The following is a 21,717-nucleotide window of genomic DNA, read 5'->3' on the forward strand; positions in this document are numbered from 1 at the left end:
GGACTCAGGATTGGGTCACTGCCTTTTGCAGATGATATTGTCCTGTTTGTTTCATCAGGCCATGATCTTCAGCTCTCTCTGAATCGGTTCAAAGCTGAGTGTGAAACGGCTGGGATGGGAATCAGCACCTCCAAATCTGAGACCATGGCCCTCAGCCGGAAAAGGGTGGAGTGCCCTCTCAGGGTTGGGAGCGAGATCCTGGCTCAAGTGGAGGAGTTCAGGTATCTCGGGGTCTTGTTCACGAGTGAGGGAAGAATGGAGCGTGAGATCGACAGGCGGATCGGTGCAGCGTCCGCAGTGATGTGGGCTCTGCATTGGTTTGTCATGGTGAAAAAGGAGCTGAGCCGTAAGGCAAAGCTCTTAATTTACCAGTCGATCTACGTTCCTACGTTTACCTATGGTCATGAGCTATGGATAGTGACCGAAAGAACGAGATCGCGAATACAAGCCGCTGAAATTAGTTTCCTCCGCAGGGTGTCTGGGCTTTCCCTTAAAGATAGGGAGAGAAGCTCAGTCATCCGGGAGGGGCTCAGAGTAGAGATGCTGCTCCTCCGCATCGAAAGGAGTCAGATGAGGTGGCTTGGGCATCTGATCAGGATGCCTCCCTGGCAAGGTGTTCTGGGCACGTCGAACCGGGAGGAGGCCCCGGGGAAGACCCAGGACACACTGGAGGGACTATGTCTACCGGCTGGCTTGGGTATGCCTCGGGATTCCCCTAGAAGAGCTAGAAGAAGAGGCCGTGGAGAGGAAAGTCTGGGCATCTCTTCTCAAGCTGCTGCCCCCGCGACCCGACATCGGATAAGTGGCAGAGGATGGATGGATGGATGGATGTGTAATATGAACGTAGGCCACATGTTCCAAATGCCTGAATTATAACAAATTTTCAGCTGTTAACTGATAACCACTTGGTGTTTAATAAAGACAACATCTGCTGCACACAGATGAAGTGAGGCTTGTGACAATAAAGAAAGTGTTGCTGCCATGGAAGTTAGCTATTAGGTATGAACTGTTATCAGGAAAGGCTGAGAGAAAGTCGCCAAAGTTGTCATCAGTAAGGGTTGGGAAATGGTGACCTTAACTGTGGATATTATGAAAAAGAGGTATGAGCTCTTTGACAAACTATTAAACCTGGGGAGATATGTGCCCTGCTTGGAGCAGAGAGTGCCCTTAAGCATTGCTTGGTGTTTCGGTCCATTATGGTCAGTGTAATGATTACAAAACTCAGTAAAGGATAAGGCCCCAGGGTTGACAGACATTTAGCCAAATATGCTGAAAGCACTTAATATGTTTGCTGGTGTCTCAGTTACTATTCAAAATTTTATGGAATTTGGAGACAGTGCTTTCAGATTAGCATCATAGTTTCTGTTTTTAAAAAGGTGGAAAACAGCTTATGTTTCAGTTACAAGGATCACCCTTTTTAGTGTCTCTGGAAATGTCTATCTTATTGAACCTGAAATAGCAAGATAATTCATTAGATTGTGATTCTGATTTAACAGTCAGTCTATAGCCCAAACTTTACTAACCTAGTTGGAATAAAAACCAACAGCCACAGTGGGTCCCCTGAACCAAGTTTGTGAATCACTGTCCTAGGGGAAGCTGACCACTGTTGCTGGGAATAGGGCACCTTAGTATGTTTTGCTCAGCATATTAATGCTGCTACTCTCATGAGGATGAGTAGATGGAAAGTGAAGAGATTACTCTTACTGGCTTACAATTTATTTCCTATGATTTCTCCCTGCTTTGTAATACAAATAATCTGATGTGTCTTAAACTATGTAACATTTAACATTTTAGAGTTAAGATCTGTGGACCTGAATCAAGAGATTTTATTCTGAATGGAGACTAGAATGGAGAGCAGTTTATAGTGCTGAATTTACTATGTTGGTATTATTTATTATACATTATTAATAAAAAGAATTTAAATAGAATGAATACATTGTAATGTAAGACATTTACTAGCACAAATTTAAAAAAAATACAACAAACCATCAAAATTACATCACAATATGAACTTATGGCAATGTTTTAATTAAAAGAGGACTTTCATCATTAGATTCTAAAGTTATTTTATGACTCAAACAATCTGTACATTTTCTTTGCAGAATTTAAGGAATTGTGGGGAAAATATTTAAAGAGATTCATATTTGCTGTAAGTAAAATGCTTCATTATATATACAGCATAATCAAAGGGCTTCAGAAGAGGAGAAAACACTCATAAAATCATGAATCAGAAAGACAATTAATGACAGTTTATGAGTCAGCGCTCAGAAATCTACAAAACAAAGAGATAACAACACAAAAGTCTGCTTGCTTTCTGTTTTCCATCATGGTGCCTGCCCAGTGTGAACAAGAAGTGTTATATTTAGCATGCTTCTGTATAAATTATTACTTTAAAAGGGACTGCATTCAAAAATTTATTGCAGCTTTCTTCTCAATGAAAATTAAGTTTTCTGAGAAACGTGCTAGCTCACTGTTTACCATATCACATTTTTTTAAATATAATTTGAGCCAAGGGTTACATTCTTCTTAATTGCTGATTACTCATCTGTTCTGATTCATGTTCAAAGCATACAGTTGCCTACAGGCACAAAACAGAATGCAAGGGGAATCCCTTTGTATTGGAGAGTCACAAGCATGTGAGTAAGATGCTCAGTTTTCTGGCATTTGGCCCAGTCTACATTTGACAATCTGATTCTTTTAGAACTTTAACCTTGCAAAGCATGAATTAAATGTCAATGGCAGTTTTGCTTAGTTTTGCAATAAAAAAGCCAAAATATGTTATTATGCTTTAAAATAAATTGTATACTGTATATGTTTAAATTACTCATTTTTTTGATAAATTACATGCCTAAAATATAAATTGTATGTTCCCCAATGGTCAGAAAAACTTCAAAACTTAAAACAAAATAAAGAACTGTAGTATACATTTGCTATCTTTCTTTTTAACTATAGCTGAAGAACAACTCTGGGTACAAAAGGAGATTTCTTTTTAAATTTATTTTCCAAATCGTTTCTTTCTAAACATAAAATTTTGGAAAGATTTTTCTCTAAACATTCACTCCAAGTGATTATATTAATAATTACTTAAACATTTTTCACAATAAGAATTCATAGGGAAAAAGAAACAATAGGTATTAATACTTTTTGCTAACATTTTTGTTAATTAATTTGATTAATTTTTTATGATGTTCTTCTTGTGTGTATTATGTGTTGTAGTTTTTTTATACAGAAGTAGCGTCATTTGTTTTTTCTGTACCCAGCTGGAGTGGCACTTGTAATTTCATTGTCATTTTTTACATTAATAATAAGGCTTTCTATTCTATTCAATTGCAATTTTTAAATACTACAGATCTAAAAGGGACTATGCAGTCAAAAAAACTGATTAGTTTTGTAATATCATAACACAAATTATAAATTCATAATAACCAAAACCAGCATGTCTCCTCAGAAAACTTGATTTTATATATATATACATACACACACACATACTCTGTATATATAAAATTCACACATACACGTTTATATAATACAAATTATCAACATCACACTCTGTAGGGTATTTGTAAGCATTTACAGAGAAATGCCAGCAGCAAACATTTAGAAGTGAAATCCAAGTAAAGAAAATATTGTACTCCTGAACCACAAACCAAGAAAGATTCCTGCTAACCACAATAGAAGCCTATTTAAAGCCATCACTGACAAATTATGTTGTGATATCTTTTTAATGTGTTGTCAGTCATAAATATTAGTACTGAGTGGGCAATCCTAATTGTTTTCAATGCATTAAGCATATTTGAGGAACCCGAAACTATCATAAACTTTTCTTCAAGGGAAAAAAATCAATCCATCAGCCCATAGATTTTATTCAAGGGTTGAGATTGAAAAAACACTGAACATATTTAGCTGAATTAATTCAAATGTACTTGATCTAAAACATAGTGCTGGTAATATGAAAGACAGATCAATTACACATGTACACATCCTACAACTGTTATAACTGAGTAGTTCCCAGACGATGTCCAGATTAACCACTCTGATGAAACATTTACTTTAATTTTTTTTTGTTTTACTTTTACAGTTATACTTTAGTCTTTAGTGTGGGTGTTATATTACATACAAAAGTACATTTTCATTTATCAGTCTCATTTATTTCTAACTTCATTTGCCACATAGAGAACATACTGTGTGCTGTTTTGGAATGTACAGACCATGTGAATAAATAGGTAAGCGAAACAAGTTAAAAGCCACAGGACTTTCCAGGATCAAAAGCAAATAAAATGCAGATACAATCAAAAATATATATATTTTAAACAGTATAAAGATAACTTTAAAATCGTCTTTATAGTATTAAATAATTTACTATAAACAAGATGTCAGTAGCTTATCTGCAAGTTCTGTCTCCTTTGACCTGTAAGCCAATAATCATCTACTGACAGTTCTCTTAACCTAACATAACAGAATGCAAAGCTTCTGCAAAGAACAAGGCTAAGTAACTATATATCTTCACAGCAAAACCATGACTTCTGTAATAGTGCTCCTTTTTAAACTTTTATGACTATGACATTGCAGGTGTCAGGCACGTAATTTGAGAGACAAACAATATGCTTAATGGACTCAGGTCTTATTAGATTACTTTTGTGTCAAAGGTGTAAAGTACCTATATGTTTAGCTGATAACAAAATACTGTGTAAACCTAGATATTTAAATATTTTTGCACTAATAATTTTGGCATTAGAATAGTAGCTAGAAACTTTTTTCATTCATAAACACATTTTTAATCACTTAATTAGGCTCTAAAGCTAACTGGCTGATAGCCTTCAAAACATATTTTAGTTTAAAGTAAATGCTACTGTTTTGACTTATGGACTAAATATGGTTTAAGGTTTAGTTATTAATGTTTTCAGATAAGCTGAATTACTGTCACCTAAAATGCAAATCTGGAGAAGCACACATGCTTATAGATTCACACACAGTCAAGACCAAATTGCTGACTCCTCTATGGCCTTTTAATTGAGATCTAATTCAAAAAGACTATTAACCAGAGGAATGCAAGTTAATAAATGCTTGAAATGAAAAACAAATCTAGCATACTCAAATTCAGTTTAATTCAATTTTAATTATTTGTACAGTGATCTGGACATTTCTTTTTTGATTTTAAGAGTGTTTTATTTAATTACCTTTTATAAGCTGGGGCAACCCAATAGGGATTTTCTTCTGCATCCTTGGCATGTCGCAGTATGGCTTCACGGGGGTTGCTATCATCAGTTTTATCTAGAGCTATATTCTTCACGATAAATGAAGACAGAGTTCCTCCATGTGTTCCAACACGTCCACCTCGACCTGTTGGTGAGAAGGTGATACAGACCTAAATTATAGTGTTTTTTTTTTTTTTTTAAATACATAGTAACATAGTAGTTGATGATTTCTCAGTTCTTAGAAACTGCCATTATGTCAAGTGGGTAACTATTCTGTTCCAATAATTTACTATTTAAAGTGAGGCTAGTAATTGAGGTAAAACAGAAATGGATATTAAAAACCAACCTTTTTTCAGAAACACTCAGATAATGCTGCAATATGAGAAAAAATGTAATTTAAATTTACATGTATATATAGAAGTTTTATACAGTATCATTATTTAAAATGCTGACATTTAAAATTGGTATGGAATTTGTTTTTAAGTTAAGTTTTCACTGAATTTAATTTTTAATGAATAATGAAAATTTTGCATCATCAGCTACAGTGTATATATAAAATCAATAAATTAATATCCTCAGAAAGACCAGTATGGCAACCATTCTTTCTTTGTAATGTTATAGCTTTCAGGATGGAGCAACTAAGGGTGTGAAATTACCATAATGAAATGCTGATTTCACATTCTAAAATGGGAAGAGCTTATTAAACTCACAAATCCACATGTCTAAGAGAAAATCTACTAAGCAATTCTGCATTGGAAAAAAGTCTAATCAGATTCTTGAATTCAATGTTCTTTATAAAAAACCAAGACACATTTTGTTTAAAAAAAGAAAAAGAAAAAAATTCCAAACATAATCACAAAGCAATGTTTACAATGGAGTCAACATTAATTTTAGGTTGTGTGATCTAGTATCAAGCTGTTTTTCTATAACAAAAAACATTAAGTAAAAATTGGTAAAAAAAGAAAATGGCTGCATATTTGTAATTTATTCTAAACATTAATACAAGGGACATTCAAAAAGTTTCCACACTTTTTTTTAACTTTGTTTATTAAGAATTTCATAAAGAAATTACATCAAATTTCTACATAGTCACCTTCACTTGAGATGCGATTTCCCCAGTGTTTTAAATGCCTAATTACTACTCCTCCCGCCTTCACAGTTTCCAACAAAAATATAAAAGTGTGGAAACTTTTTGAATGTCTGTCATACTTAAATATATGCACTTTACACTTTCCCAAGTCTTCAAAGTGTCATAACAAAATGTATACATTTCACAAAATCTCTAACAAAAATATAACTTCTCAACCTATTCTGAAAGGTATACAAACACAAAAAATCTCTAAATGAAAGTAACAGCCAAGATGATTAGCCAAAAAGGAATAGCATTGTCTCAGAGATAAGCTATTTGTTCATACACTGCAAAAATTCCTTATGTAAAAACTAGACAAAAAAAAAACTTTAAATATGAGTTGTTTTGCTTTTATTTAGCAAAAAATCTGCCAATGGCGTAATCAAAATTTACTTGACAAGATTTCTTAAAGTAAGCTAAATAATCATAAATACAGATTTATTTGATAAGTCAATAATTCTTACAATAAGGAAAACAAGATTTAATGTCATGATATAAATCATTTTCCACTTGCTTAGATTTCATTTTTTGCAGTGTAATATTTATAATACAGACAAGGAAGACAAGTGAACAATGAGATCCAAGACGGTCATACTGGGTCTTATTTTTCATCATTAACATTTATTATCATATATACTTGTTAATTAAAAGATGCACTGATAATTACATTATGCTGTCTATTTAATGAGTTCATGCCTATCTCTACAAGAATGTAAAAACATTAATCCAGAACAGCAAATAAGAGCAGCTTTTTATTCAAGCATGCTTATGTTATTACACTAATGCTGTAGATAAGACCACTGAAAGACATCCAAGTGTGTATCAAACCTTTGCTTTTATCAGTTTTGGCATCAGAGATCTAGTCCATCTTAACTGTTCTTTTAAAAGCAAGGCTGAAAAAAATAACTATAGCAATAAAATCTTTATTAAGCTAACTATTAAGAATTGTTTATAAAATAAGACTAAAAAAGTAGTTAAACATTTGTCACGTTTTCCACTGAATGAGCTACCTTCATTGTAGACTTACAGGTAAAATTCCGTTACAACAAATATCTTTACAATGAAGCATTTTTACGGTCTCGATAGTTTCCCCATATGATACGAGTTTATAGAAATCTTGTTACTATGAAGTACATTCAACAGATACTTTCATTACAACGAAGTGACCTTGAAATGCCTGAATAAATTATCCACAGAGCAGTTAGTTCTGTGGTCGCAGCTCAGTTGTGCACAACGATCCCCAAACAGAAACATTGTATAAAAAAAAAAAGTTCTTTCTTCGAACTTTCCTCGTACTGTTTTTTTTTGCTGTTTTTGTTTTCAGTGGATTTCAGTGATAACCTTTTGCTTATTGCTCATCAACATTTGAAAAACATCCATTGAAATTTAACTCATTGTCACCCTCCTACAGAAACAGCAGACACGAAAAAACAATAACAGTTCATATTAGAAAAAAAACTTTACATTTTTACAGCTCTCGATTGTGGCAAAAGGAAAAAAGATGTAGCCACTGAATTCAGAATTTCACAATCGACACTGTCAACTTTCTTAAAAGACCGTGCAAAAAAAGAAGAAAAATCTCGGATTGCAACTGTATGCGAACTGCTGCATTTGAAGATGCGGTAAAAGCAGTTTTTATGTGGTTCAGTGATGCTCATTCAAGAAACATTCCTATTAATGTGTCACTCTTTCAAGAAAATGTGAGGTTTCTAAACTCTCTTAGGACCTCCCCCAAGTGGACAACACGCTGAAGAGTGTCCCGAAGTGCGATCACTGGGTCTGTGGAAGACTATTTATCTGTTGCCAAGGAAACAGCATGCTCGCAGCTCTGCTGTGGCTCGGCACTGAAGCAAACAGAAAAGATCTCGATGGGTGATGCAAGGAACATTGTAAATGCAGGGAACAGGATTACTTGGCCACTAACCTGGTCACAACCATGTCTGACTGCTGTTTATAGGAGAGTGGCAGATCACGCTACAATAAATAATTGTGCTGTTCTTGTTTGAAGCTGAATAAAGCTGGCTTTGCTAAAGTGCTGAGACTCAGCCTCGTGTTTTGGGGGGTAAGACAAGGACTTCTGTGGCGCTTCATTGCAGCGCTGTGAGCCTGCTGTTGCCCTGCCCAGGTAACGAACATACAATCTTCCACAGGCGTGGCAATCACGCTTCGGGATGCACTTCAACCGTTGGGTGGGGGTCCCAAAAGAGTTCAGAAACCTCACAATATGAAGAAGAAGAAAAGGATGATTCAGCTTCTGACTGATAACTGTGCTGCCCACAACATGTTTCCGCATTTAGATAATATTCATTTTGAATTCCTCTCACCCAATTGCACAACAGTGCTTCCACCATTGGGTTTGGGCATCATTCGCACCCTGAAAGTATATTATCGCAAGGAAATGCTGAGAAAAACTCTCGTCAGCATAACTTGTAGACAGGAGAAGATTAAAATTAATGCGAAAGAAGCTAATGATTGCAAACGCCTGGACGCAAGTTAAAGAAAGCACTAAAGTGGCAAATACAGAATCTATTTACAACAAAATTTTCATTAAAATGAAATATTTTTTAAGTCACTGGCACGTCGTTGTAACGGAATTTTACCTGTACAGTACTTAAATACATTCTGGAAACAATTTATTCACTCTGCAAATTATACACATTGATAACTTAGACTGGCTTAGATGAAAATCTTAGACCACAAAGATTTCACTTGACTGGTAATGAGGCAACAGAGTATGACACCACTGGGGCAATCTGTAGAAAACAGTGAAACTGAAGAAAGGAAAACCCCTTTAAAAACAAGCAAGAAAATATAATTAGGGGCAGTGAAGTTCCAGAATGGTACAGTAATCCCTCCTCGATCGCGGGGGTTGCGTTCCAGACCCCCCCACGATAGGTGAAAATCTGCGAAGTAGAAACCATATGTTTGTATGGTTATTTTTATATATTTTAAGCCCTTATAAACTCTCCCACCCTGTTAACATTATTAGAGCCCTCTAGACATGAAATAACACCCTTTAGTCAAAAGTTTAAACTGTGCTCCATGACAAGACAGAGATGACAGTTCTTTCTCACAATTAAAAGAATGCAAACATATCTTCTCTTCAAACGAGCACCGTCAGGAGCAGAGAATGTCAGAGAGAGCGCTCGCTAAGAAAAGCAAACAATCAAAAAATCAATACGTGCTGTTGGGCTTTTAAGTATGAGCACCGCGATAAAGCAGCCGCAAAGAAGGGAGCAATGTGAAGGTAGTCTTTCAGCATTTTTTAGAGTAGCCTCCGTATCTTCTAAACAAACAGCCTCTGTGCAAACAGCCCCTCTGCTCACACCCTCTCCGTCAGGAGCAGAGAACGTCAGAGAGAGAGCGAGATTAAAGCAAACAATCAAAAAATCAATATGTGCTTTTGGGCCACCGCGATAAAGCAGCATTTCTTAGAGTAGCGTCCATATCTTCTAGGCAAACAGCCCCTCCGTCAGGCGCAGAGAATGTCAGAGAAAGACCGAGAAAAGCAAACAATCCGCTCGGGGAAGCACATCGTATATCATTGAGGAGTTTTAGTTAATATGTAATACATGCTCTGATTGGGTAGCTTCTAAGCCATCCGCTAATAGCGTCCCTTGTATGAAATCAACTGGGCAAACAAACTGAGGAAGCATGTACCATAAATTAAAAGACCCATTGTCCGCAGAAATCCGCGAACCAGCGAAAAATCCGTGATATATATTTAAATATGCTTACATTTAAAATCTGCGATGGAGTAAAGCCGCGAAAGTCGAAGCGCGATATAGCGAGGGATTACTGTATTTCTAAAATGGCCAAGGTACAAGACAGTGTAGGCAGTGGAATGTGCGACAAGACTTCTACTTAATTAGAAACAGTATTAGTACCATGGGTACAGAGTACAGTGAAGTGTTTACTTGCATGTCTGACCAACATGCAATATGTTGCCAATTTCTAGCCCCATGGTGAGCTTGTTCGCCCAATATTTTGCTGGAAATTTGCCATATGGCCAGATTAGGTAAACATTTTTCCCCAGTGCCCCATGATGCTTTGTGAGGCTAGTGTGACATTACAGAGTTGTAGCAGCCAAGTGCAGAACTTTCATGTATGATACTGTAAGACTGTTGCAGAGCTGCTTTGGCAATGTGTGATGTGACCACTCCAGCCTTCTGCCCTGCATTCTGCCATCCAAAACAAGTCTTAAAGTAACTCTCCTTTCCCCTTGAAAGAAAACACATGCAATTCTGTGAAATAATAATAATAACAAAAGATTTATTACTGTTTACAAGGTCTCCATGGAAGCAAAAAGTGCAAAGCATCTGCATAGAGATTGGAAACAAAAAAGTTGTAAATTTGCATCTCATACCACAACTTCAACCAATGAAATGAGCCACTCTCGTGCCACAGCTAATGTGTGCCCCAAGACTGGAACAGCATACAATTTTTTTTTAACCTATTGCTAGTTTGTGGCCATTTACTGTATTTTGTATGTGGTTATTGTTCCATTTGTATCTTTTGCTGTCAGAGGCACATGGCGCAGTGGTTAATACTGCTGACTCACAGCTTATATCATATTTTTGGTCTTAATATTCCATCCAATATACTTGGCAGATGCTTCCATAGCCCTCAATGACACACAAAACACCACTGCATCATCATAGGCTACTCAAAACAAGTTTAGTGTCTCCTTTTCTAATGACTTCAATGAATTTTGCGGAATTCAGTCAAGTTTGCAAACATTTCTGTGATTTTGCCAATCTCACTGTGAGGCAAACTCTTTAGGGTTCACTCATCACTAGTCTTGTTTAACAATAAATACAAATCAGCTTGCTTGCTGTACTCCTTCATTCTGTGTCCTAAATATGTACAACAAATACACCCAAAAGGGGTTAAATGGCACTTCCATAAAGGAATACCAGAGTTAGAAGAATGGAGTAAGACAAAAACCAGCAATTGGAGAAAAAAATAATTTTAAGAGTATGGCACAGACAAATGAAGTAAAGTTTTGTTACCTGGTCCAGAGACTGGTGGCTCTGGTTTATGAGACTTGACTGGGTCGAGTCGGTCCTTTTCAAGTTGCTTCCTTGTGCTACGCTGCCGATCCTCACGGAACATTGGAAGAGCATGAGCTGAAAGAGTGAAAGACATAAAATATTTAATGTGTCTTTTGATTTTAGCTGCCTACAAAATGCAAATAAAAATAACTCGCTGTTTATACATGCTATGTGCTGTGAAGGATGCATTAGAAGCAATTGATAACACCAATAACCAATAAGGTGGACTGATGACTGAAGAAGAGGTAGTGTTCTGGACAGGAAAAAGGAGATGTGATCACATTTGCAATGTGAAAAGGAAAGAGAAAGTTTGGTGATGCTCAAGGAAGATGCAGAGCTCAAATGTTCAACAATTGTGCTATAAACTTCATGTACCAGTGGCAGATGCTATGGCTGTGAGCATAGGTGTTACTTCGTTAGAAGGAAAAAGTGAGGTAGAGAGAAGTAGAGGTGGAAGTACTGTTCTCAGATCCAAAAGAAGGGGGACAGATGCTATACGTTTAAGCTTAATGGGACCCGCACAAGCTAATACTTAATTGTAATACACATTCACACATACAGAATTTGAAAAGGTAACCTGACCCCACCCACTAAAATCATTTACAGTTTCATGTGTATCTGCCCCCTCCCTTTCATCTGCTCTCCAATATTCCTTATATGTTCATTTGAATATGTGGACTTTAAAGGGGGATGCTTAATCGTTTAAGAAGTCTCCAAAAAATTGCTACAGAAGTTACTTTCTTCCACCTGTTGAAAGTACAAACCCAAAATAAAAACATCCTATTCATTGCATGGGCCACCTAAATGAGCAGCTTCTCAAAGCCATCACTGTTTGCAATAAGTTAAAAGTAAAACATGAGTTAGTATTCACACTTTATTGTCTGCCTAAGGCTGTAAAAAATTAACTTGAAGAAACAATTGATGAATAACAAATGAAGAAATATTGGAGTTAACAACGTAAAAAGTGAACGTTGTAAACATCTATGATAAAAATATATATTCAAATTGATAACCCATTTCAATTCAAAAGAATGTACTGTAGTTTCATGCAAAACTGTATTTTGCAATGATCATCAACAAAAGACAAGTCTCCTAGAAAAGCTGAAATTGATCAATTGCAGGAATGTTTCTCATGTGTGACTGTATATATAGCATATTCATGAGTAAGAAGCATTTCAATTAGCAAGATTTTAAACCACAACCTCAAGGTCTTAAGTCCTATTTGCAGAGCCTTAGCCACTACATCACACTGCCTGCCAGTAACATTAAATATTGTATACAGAAAGTACTTAGTTACACAGTACCCCTAATACATCCAATTAACTGATGGCACTGTTTTATTAAATTTCCTGGTAACACAGGTTATTATCTTAACTACTAAAGCAAATGCTCATGAATGAGAAGTATCTGGGAGAAGACTTTCACAGTTATTTTCTTTTTGTTATCTTCTTATATAATACTCTACCGTGGCTGTCCCATTTGTCTGTCCAGGATTTTAAATCACATGTAGCTTGCAAACCTTTTGACCTGAAATTTGGTATACATATACTACGCGATGTCTACTATCCGCTTTCGGGGTGATGATTCACCTCCAAGGTTATTCGTCTTTATGTTTTTATTTTATTTTATTGTAGAATTAAATCTCGGCAGTGGCCAGCAGGGCAGCTGTGTGGCATACGCGTACAGGTGCCGTTCTCATCCCTACTACCTTCGCCATCACTTCCCCTGCCTCTTCATATCTTAAATCATTCTTTTCAAATACTATTTTTACTATTTACAGTAATTATTTTTTTAGCTTTGCCAATTGAGAACTGATATTTAGAAATTAAATGGTACTGTACCAATCACTCTAGCAACCCAAGATGGACACGAGGGTGATATTAAATGTTTTTAGTGCAAAAAAATGTATTTCTTTAGAAACATTTTTTTTGGATTCGTACAATACATGTCACCTTCAAAAAATGCAATTTTTCTTGTTCTTCGTTTCATTAATTGTTGGTTTAATGTTAATATTCCAGGATTAGCCAGTTTAGTCAGTTAAGCCCCAAACCCTTTTTTCTAGACTCTGTTTTCAGGTTCATCCTTTTAAAGTGAGACCCACTTCCTCAGCACAACACCTATAACCTCCATGTCCAGTCTTTTTCTTACCTAAACATTCATCTTCTTTTCACTGTGTGGCACTCCACATATCCACCAGGGGATGTGTGTCGGTAGATTAATTGAGGATAGTTAAACTAAGGAATGGGGTGTGGGCTAGACCACATTTATAACATTACATTAATTGTAAAAAAAAACAAAAAACACGTTGTATAATGAAGGTATTGCTCAGTGGCAGCCTTCACAATCATACACTGCTGAATAAGAAAGTTGGACCCAGTGCACATGCCTGGTCAGAGACAAGGAGACATAAGAAGTCTTCAAGGATAACCAATTTATTTGTTTTCCACCTTGTCCACATATGAAACTGGCAAAGGAATTTAATTCCCCTTTACATACATATTACATTAAGTATGTGTGTAGTTTTCTCTGAAAGACAGGAAAGGAACCTTTATAAATCATCATACACATAAATGAAATAGTACTAAACTAATAGCATTACAATGTAAATGGCAGCAACAGATCAGTAGCATACTGTACTATTATTACTTGGAAATGGCACCTTTAAATATACAAGTACAATATTTAACATATTAACATGTGGGTATGGAACTTAACAACTGACACCACATTAATGTAGCTAAATGTAGTGAAAATGAAGTCCAAATGAAACACTGACATTAGCAGAGGTCTAATTTGGCACACATTAAAAACATTAAGTAGTTTATTTTAAACAGTAACCAGTGTACTGCTGTCTTAACATCAAGACAATTGCAGCTTTCACATGTAACATGTTTTTATGCAACAAAATTCACATTAAATATACAATCCAACACCAATACCAATCCAAAACATGGCATCCCCTGATAACTTGAAGTGGAAAACACTTATTTTATATTTTCGCACACTGCAAAGAATATAAAACCTAAACACAAAACTGTCCAGCTCACTATACTGCCAAACAATTCCCTGACTTGTCATCTCATAAGTGAGAGAAATAAAATAACTTCCAGGAAGGGCCGAGTGATGCTGGGTGCTCTTTTTATTTTATTGAATCAGAATGCCAGCCTTCTTAACATGTGGTAAATTAGAAATGTCAAGCCCAAAGTTAAAGAGCCAAAGTAACATGAGAAATTGCTTGCATTACTAGAAGGAGTACCAAAACAAAACAAGTGCGTTTGAGTTGTATGTTGTTATTAACGAGCATGACAGAAACCTGTCTAAAGAGTTAGGTTTGAATGAGTATTTTATAGATAAGAGACACATTTTTTAGGAATGATAAGTCAAATCAGAAGGGGGTGCCATTTATGAAAAAAATAACTTTTTTTTCAAATGGATACTGAGTCACAGCTTAATGAGGATGTCTGGATTTCACTAAGAAATGCTTGGGACATATGACTGGGAGTGTGTTATATTCCCCTACTTCAAACAATAGTTTAGATATGCACCTTTTTAATAATATGACCTAAAATTTGGTACACATATACTATATAACCTCTACTATCCGCTTTCAGGGTGATGACTGACCTCCAAGGTTATTCCTCTTTTTATTTTATTTTATTGTAGAATCAACTCTCGGCAGCGGCCAGCAGGGTGGCCATGTGGCGCAGTTCTCATTCCCTACCACCTTTGCCGTCACTTCCCCTACCTCTTCATATCTTAAATCATTCTTGAGGCAGATTGAAGACTTAACTGTCAGCTTAAGTGAAAAATTAAAGAAAATGTATTAAGTAACTGCAACACAAAAACTGACTTAATCAGTTTTGGATGCAAAAAGATGCCAAAGAAACAAGAGAAGAAGTGGCTGCTACTGTGGAGAAAAGAATAGCTGCTCAGGAAGCAGCAAGAACATAAACCTCTGAGCAAACGAATGTTACACATGCAGAGAAAGAATATGAAAACTATAAATCAAGTGTATTCACTGCACATTATAATATATTTTTACAGAGAGCATACAAAATCTAAACCTGTTAAGTTTAGTAGGTCAAATTTTGACCAGTTGTGGCAAAGTCTAAATGTGGTAAACTGAGATAAGCTTTTAAGACAATAGAGGAACAGTGGAAAAGATTTAAAAATGTTTTACATCAGAAACAGGTTAAGTTGACCCCAAATATCAGAAGCAGTAAAAAAAATACAGAAAACTCTGCATTGGGTAACTAAAAAGATTAAAAAGAATCTGCAAAAAAAAAAAAAAGAAACTGTACAAGGCTGTATCAAGTAGATACCTTCAGTGCTAACCATAGGACGCATAACAGCCTGAGAGGAACTATTAAAAAGGACATGAAGAAAGCTAAAAGGCAGTAAGAGAGAAATATTGCAGAAAAGGTGAGGGACGATGCAAAGTGATTCATTCAGTACTTTGACAATAAAAGAATGTTCAAGGAGGAGGTAAAGTATATTAGTAACATTAAGCATGAATTGAAATAAACTGTCTTAAACAGGGGTAGAATGGTGGACCACGTATGCTACTAATCATAAGTATTTTATATTGACGGTGGTTACCTCTGCATGCAACCATTTTTATGTACTGTAGTTCAGTTAACATACCTAAAGAAAACTATAACTAAAATTATCATAAATATGAATGTAAAAACCAAATAATATATGAATGTAAAAACAAAACTATGAGCTGAGTGTACAGAAAAAAAACTGAAATAAAACGAAAACGGGTGTAAAGAAAAATATGATCTTTTTTTATTAAACAAACTAATTTTCAGGAGGCTACTCTTCAAACATTCATAACCAGTAAGGTTTCATAAATGGATAAATAAATTGTTCCTGAAAAAAGTTTATACGAATATGCTGCTCTAACAAGCACATTTTCAAATGTGTTCTGTAATACATAAAAAATCAGATTTTACATATAAATAGTTAATTTCATTGTGTAACAGTAAGTGCTTACAGGGAATGGTACTACACTGACTGTATCTCCATTTTCATTAACTGCATATGCATTAAATGGCTATGTATCCTAGCAATGGTAAAGGTTGTCAGCTAGCTAAAAAGAGCATGCTCCTGAACATGTTGAAGAAGGAAATTATTATCCTAGGACACTTAGAATATGGCATAGACAGTAGCAACTACAAATGTAGAATCAATTTAGACAGCTGGGATTGTTTAACTGAAAGACAGAGACAAAACCCTAGGAATTAAAAATATATTTAAACCACTTTCAACAAGATGTATATATATATTGATATTGATCACTGTAACATGCTGAAAAAACAACTAACCTAATCAAGAAGATAAAATGACAGGAAACCTTGATCAACAAATGTTTACTTCAGATTGTAGAAAGCTGCTGTCTGTTCACCTCAGTTGAGCAAAATCAAAACACTGTATAGTTTCAGCCATTCATTGAAAAAGGAATGTCTAGCACAGTGGGTTCATTCTCAGTCCATCGGAACCCCTTTTTCTACAGGTTTGGTTCTAGCTAGTTTCTTGTACAAACCAGTTTCATGGACATTAACTCATTTTATCTTTTTTTTTTTCTTTTTTCCTGTCTTATTCTGCATTTAGAAAGGAGTAGTATTGTGAGATTTACACTCATAAGGTATTTAAAAATATCCATTTCTATGTGATAAACGTTTTAAGTTCCAACACTGTTTTGTCATTTCCTAAAGTACTGAAGTAAACAGGCTGCTCCTTGAACAGGAGGACAATACTACAGTGCAAGTGAGACATATTTTATGAATATTCATAAGATAAAAATCTTCATTAAATGACCCAAACTTAACCTAAAACAAAAACTACACCTAAATTGCACACATTAAAAATAATTGAGTTGTCACAAATAATAAATCTTAAATAGAAATGGTCGAAACTTTATAAAACTATACTGAAAATAAATTGCCAAGTAAACATAGTGTACATAGAAAAAACTTTTTAAAAATTTGAACTAAAATACAATAACTTTTTTCTATATACACTATGATGCACAATCAGTAGATAGTTCAGCTGAACATTACTTTTTGCTTCAGTGACTGGAAATTTCAAGATGTCACTTTTGCCAGACTATCATGCCTAATACTATTAGAAATTAAGTATTTCATGCTGCTATGACAGTATATCAAAGAATAATATATTTCACTGACTTAGTAGACTGACTTCATTGGTTCACATTGCTCCAATGAAGCATTAAACTGAGTAATGTGTAATAAAACTAACTGACATCATTAACTGAGACTTGCTGGAGCCATTCTTCAAAATTTCCATTAGTGCTACAGATACAATCAAGGTATACTTTTATTTTTAAAAAGCATCCGCTTTACATTCAAAACCTGCTTGCAGAAAGCAAGGACGATCACAATCAAACACCTGTGTCTTTATTTTTGTTCTGGGATCACAAAGCAAGAGACCTGTAATTTTCCATAAATGTAGCCTGCAGTTTTCAGTGTTAATTGTTCAACAGAGTAGTGTTGGACAGTGTTTGTTAGGATCTGTCAATAAAGCACTTACATGGTACATTAAGCAAAAAGGTTACCAGGGACACAATTTTTGAATCTAATCTATTATGTGGCACTGACAAAGTTTTCCACTACATGATCTAAGAAGCTGTTTTAATTTAACTTTAAACTATGCATCAAACTCTAACAAAATAAACATACTCTATTATATGAAAATAATCATTGCTTGCTCCATAATTTTGTAAAATATTGTGTGATGGGCAACACACATTATTTCAAATTTTCAAAACCATGAAGTCCTTTAAGGCAAAAAAACACAACATTCCACAATGCCTTACAACTATAATAACTATAGTACAATTATTACATGTAATTTGTTTTTTTGCTTGATACAAAACTTGATCAGTATAGCCAAGTCAATGTTACAGAATGATCCAGTAATCTTGTGGTTTAAAGCCTTCAGACAACACTGCCTTAAAATTAAAAATTTTGCAATAGCACCAAATTTGCATGATAAGACCTCAAAATTCTTACCTACTCATGTGACATTATAGAATGCACCTTATAATAATTTGACTAATGTTTTTCACTGAATGTGCAGTTATGCATTAATAGAATACATTTTTGATATTAGTTAATTTCAAAGGTATGTTTAATGTAACAACAGACTATTTATTTGAACTTTTTTAATTTAGTCTGCTCTGAACGCTGGGAACGCATGGTAGCCATGATGCGTGTGCGTATGCATTCTGAGTGTGAAGTATAAACCGGCCCTTACTGTTCCCATATGAAATAAGAAGGTAATGAGGGCTGGGTACTACGAACACTTCATCGTCAGCTAATTAAGAGTTATCAGTTCTATATAAAATTACCTTTCAGTTTACTTGAAAGTAGCAATATCATATTGTAAACACGTGATTTTTTTGACAGGTTAAACTGAAAAGACTACTCTTGTTCCAATTTTTCTTGTGTTTATTTAAGTCAAATGCGCTGCATTGAAAAATAGATTTTATAGATAAACCAGTATTATAAGTCAACCTAAGTATAATTTTTAATTCTCTTTTCTAGTACTTGAATGCCCAGCTGCTGTTGGCAAACCATGTTCCGCCAAATAATATTATTGATTTCTCTCACAATTAATGCCTGCAGCAACTATAGTGTAAGTTTTGTTCTACAACTTCATTAACATGACTGATACATCAAGCCCATGTTGGCATAACTACGCCTTTAAAAATGGGTAGTGTCTAATTATTTATTATAACTATAAGATTTTACAATTATTTCACAATTTCATTGCACTTATATGTTAATTTCAAGTAGGACATTGCAAATGGCAATGTAAATTTATCAATTTAATTCCAATAATTCACCATATGTTCTTGAAATCACTTAACCTTGTCAAAAACATAAGGAAGTAGAATGTAAAGCTCTTTAGTTTTTAAAGTAAATTACTTAGTTTAATGAATAAGTAAGATCAATGGTGATAACCTCATCGATGTTGTCTAAGCAAAGAAAAAATATACAAAAATTCTAGTTCTACAATTTATGAAATGTTCAGCACTTAGTTAATGTTGAAATAAATATTGTAGCAATTCTTTTAATATGTTTATGCATTTAAACAATCTCACACCTGATAATTATCAATATCATTGAATTGTTTGAAAATGACATACCCAAATTGTCTGCTTTCAGTTTTACCTTTTAAAAATACACGTACAATGTTCTTCGGTATATGATGTATCAGACACTAGCTGTGACAATGCCACAGTGTTTATGAATGAAATTGTGTAGGAGGTGAGCTACCCAAAAAGAAAGAGTGGTACAATACATGAAAAGATAAAGAAAACCAGGAGAGGTTCAGGGGAAAATTATTAAGCAAAGAACTTCATTCTTGGAGTATGAACCCTAAAAATTGCTAGTGAGCAAAGTGAGTAAAAAGAAACAGTGTTTGTTCATCACTTGGAAAACAAAAAGTGGTACTAAAGTAACCTTTCAAGAAAAAGTGGGTAGTCCAAAATGGGCTATACACAGATGTTTCTACTTCACATTGCGTGAAAAAATAAATACTATGGTAATAAAAACAGAATGCTTACTGTGACCCAATTTACCTGCTCGTAAAGGGGTCCTTGGAATTAATTGATGGATGGTAACATGGCTGCACTGAATATACTGTAGTTGTTAAACAAAGATAAATACTGTTATTCCAAAAAAAATATTGTACTGTCATTCCAATATGCTGTAAATGGCTAACTAAAGGTTAAAAAATTTTGATAAGGCATTCAATGTCGTATGCTTTTCCATCAATTTCTGTAGCAGTAAAACATTCAGTGTGCTAATATCCAAGTTTGAAGTAAAGAACATGAACCAATAGGTATCTTCTGTCTGTCTGCAAGCAGTGAAATAATCTTTGTATACCCCTACTGTATGTAACTTTAATCAGATACCTGCTCAATATCCACTACTTTCACTTTACCTAATTTTCTGGTTGTCCACTCAATATTCTAAGTTGCAATCATTTTACTCTCTCTCTCCATCATACATCTTACTTAATGCCTCTACTTCATTTGTCTTGCTGACAAACCAACAGAATCAGAATTAACTTTATTGCCTAGGTACATTACTGTGTACTAGGAATTTGTCTTGACAGTACTGGTGCAACATACAAGGTCAACACAGAATTTAAAAGATAAATATAAGAAGATAAAATATAAAATGATAAAATATAATGCAGAATACAAGGTCAATACAAAAAATAAAAAGATAGTAGGATTAAAATGTCCAGGAAGTATACAGTAGTGTGCAGGTACAGTATACATACTGTAGATGCTACGTAGAAGTTCAGACCTAGGGTGAGTCAGATCAACAATGATCTTTGTGGCCCACTTTCTTACCCTTGACACATATAGGACTTGAATGTGATCTTTACACAGGCTCTGAGGATGCACTGCAGATTGGTCTTAGTCTGAACAGAGGCACCACTAATCTAGACAGTTATATAGATGAGGTCAGAATGGACTAGATGATGGGCGTGTAGAATTAGACCAATATTGCTTGAGGAAGACTGAATTTCCTCTAAAGAAAAAATAGCATTCTCTTTTGGGCTACCTTTATAATACATGTGATGTTATTGTCCCACTTAAGGTTTTGTGAGAGCACAGTGCCCAGAAACTTAGATGACAGTCATCCCAACAGCTGAGCCATTAATAGCAAGTGATAAGTGAGCAGGTGACTGTTTCCTGAAATGAATGATCACCTCCAGAGGTTTCTGAATGTTAAGGCCCAAATTATTATGGCTGTACTACAATGTCAGATTTTCCATCTCTTGTCTGTATATGGACTCATCATTATTTGAAATGAGACCTGTCATCTGCAAATTTAAAAACTGTATCAGGTCTACCATTACATAGTTTTTTTTTCCATGTTTGCGGTATGGCCTGGTATTTCAACAATTCATTTGCCGTTAGGTATGGGAGCCAGTGGATTAATATGGGCCTATAGATTTTAGTAGTTCTCTAACAGGTTTTCTTGTATGAGAAGGCCTAAGTTTTCATCCCTGGGATTAGAATAAGGTCATCAACCCTCTTGCATGCATGTTGTAAATGACGCATAGAGGAGATTGGCTTCAGGAAGGGCATCCAGCTTTCTATTCCTATACTACATTAATAGTGAGATACAACTAGATATATTACAATGACCAAAATCTGCATGAAATGAATGAAGTTTTATTACATGAGGTTATTTTCTTAGAAGAATTCATTAGTATTGTCCATCGGAACTGAAAAAAATGGTTTTATTTCAGGTGACTACCTGTTGAAGCTCATCGAAAGAATGCCAAG

At 34.9% G+C, this 21,717-nt stretch overlaps 1 protein-coding gene across 5 annotated transcripts in view; it reads right to left on the reverse strand.

The window, feature by feature from the left end:
• LOC120527351 (WD repeat-containing protein 70) overlaps window positions 1-21,717 on the reverse strand; it is a 345,189-nt gene that overhangs the window by 15,123 nt on the left and 308,349 nt on the right. For all 5 annotated transcript variants that reach the window (XM_039750656.1, XM_039750657.1, XM_039750658.1 and 2 more), the window contains 2 exons: window positions 11,337-11,453; window positions 5,178-5,340 (listed from right to left, as the gene is read on the reverse strand). In XM_039750656.1, coding sequence (XP_039606590.1) covers window positions 5,178-5,340; window positions 11,337-11,453 — 280 coding nt within the window. The remainder of the gene's footprint in view (window positions 1-5,177; window positions 5,341-11,336; window positions 11,454-21,717) is intronic.

The sequence above is a fragment of the Polypterus senegalus genome, chromosome 4 (genome assembly GCF_016835505.1).
Source record: "Polypterus senegalus isolate Bchr_013 chromosome 4, ASM1683550v1, whole genome shotgun sequence".
NCBI classification, from domain to species: domain Eukaryota; kingdom Metazoa; phylum Chordata; class Cladistia; order Polypteriformes; family Polypteridae; genus Polypterus; species Polypterus senegalus.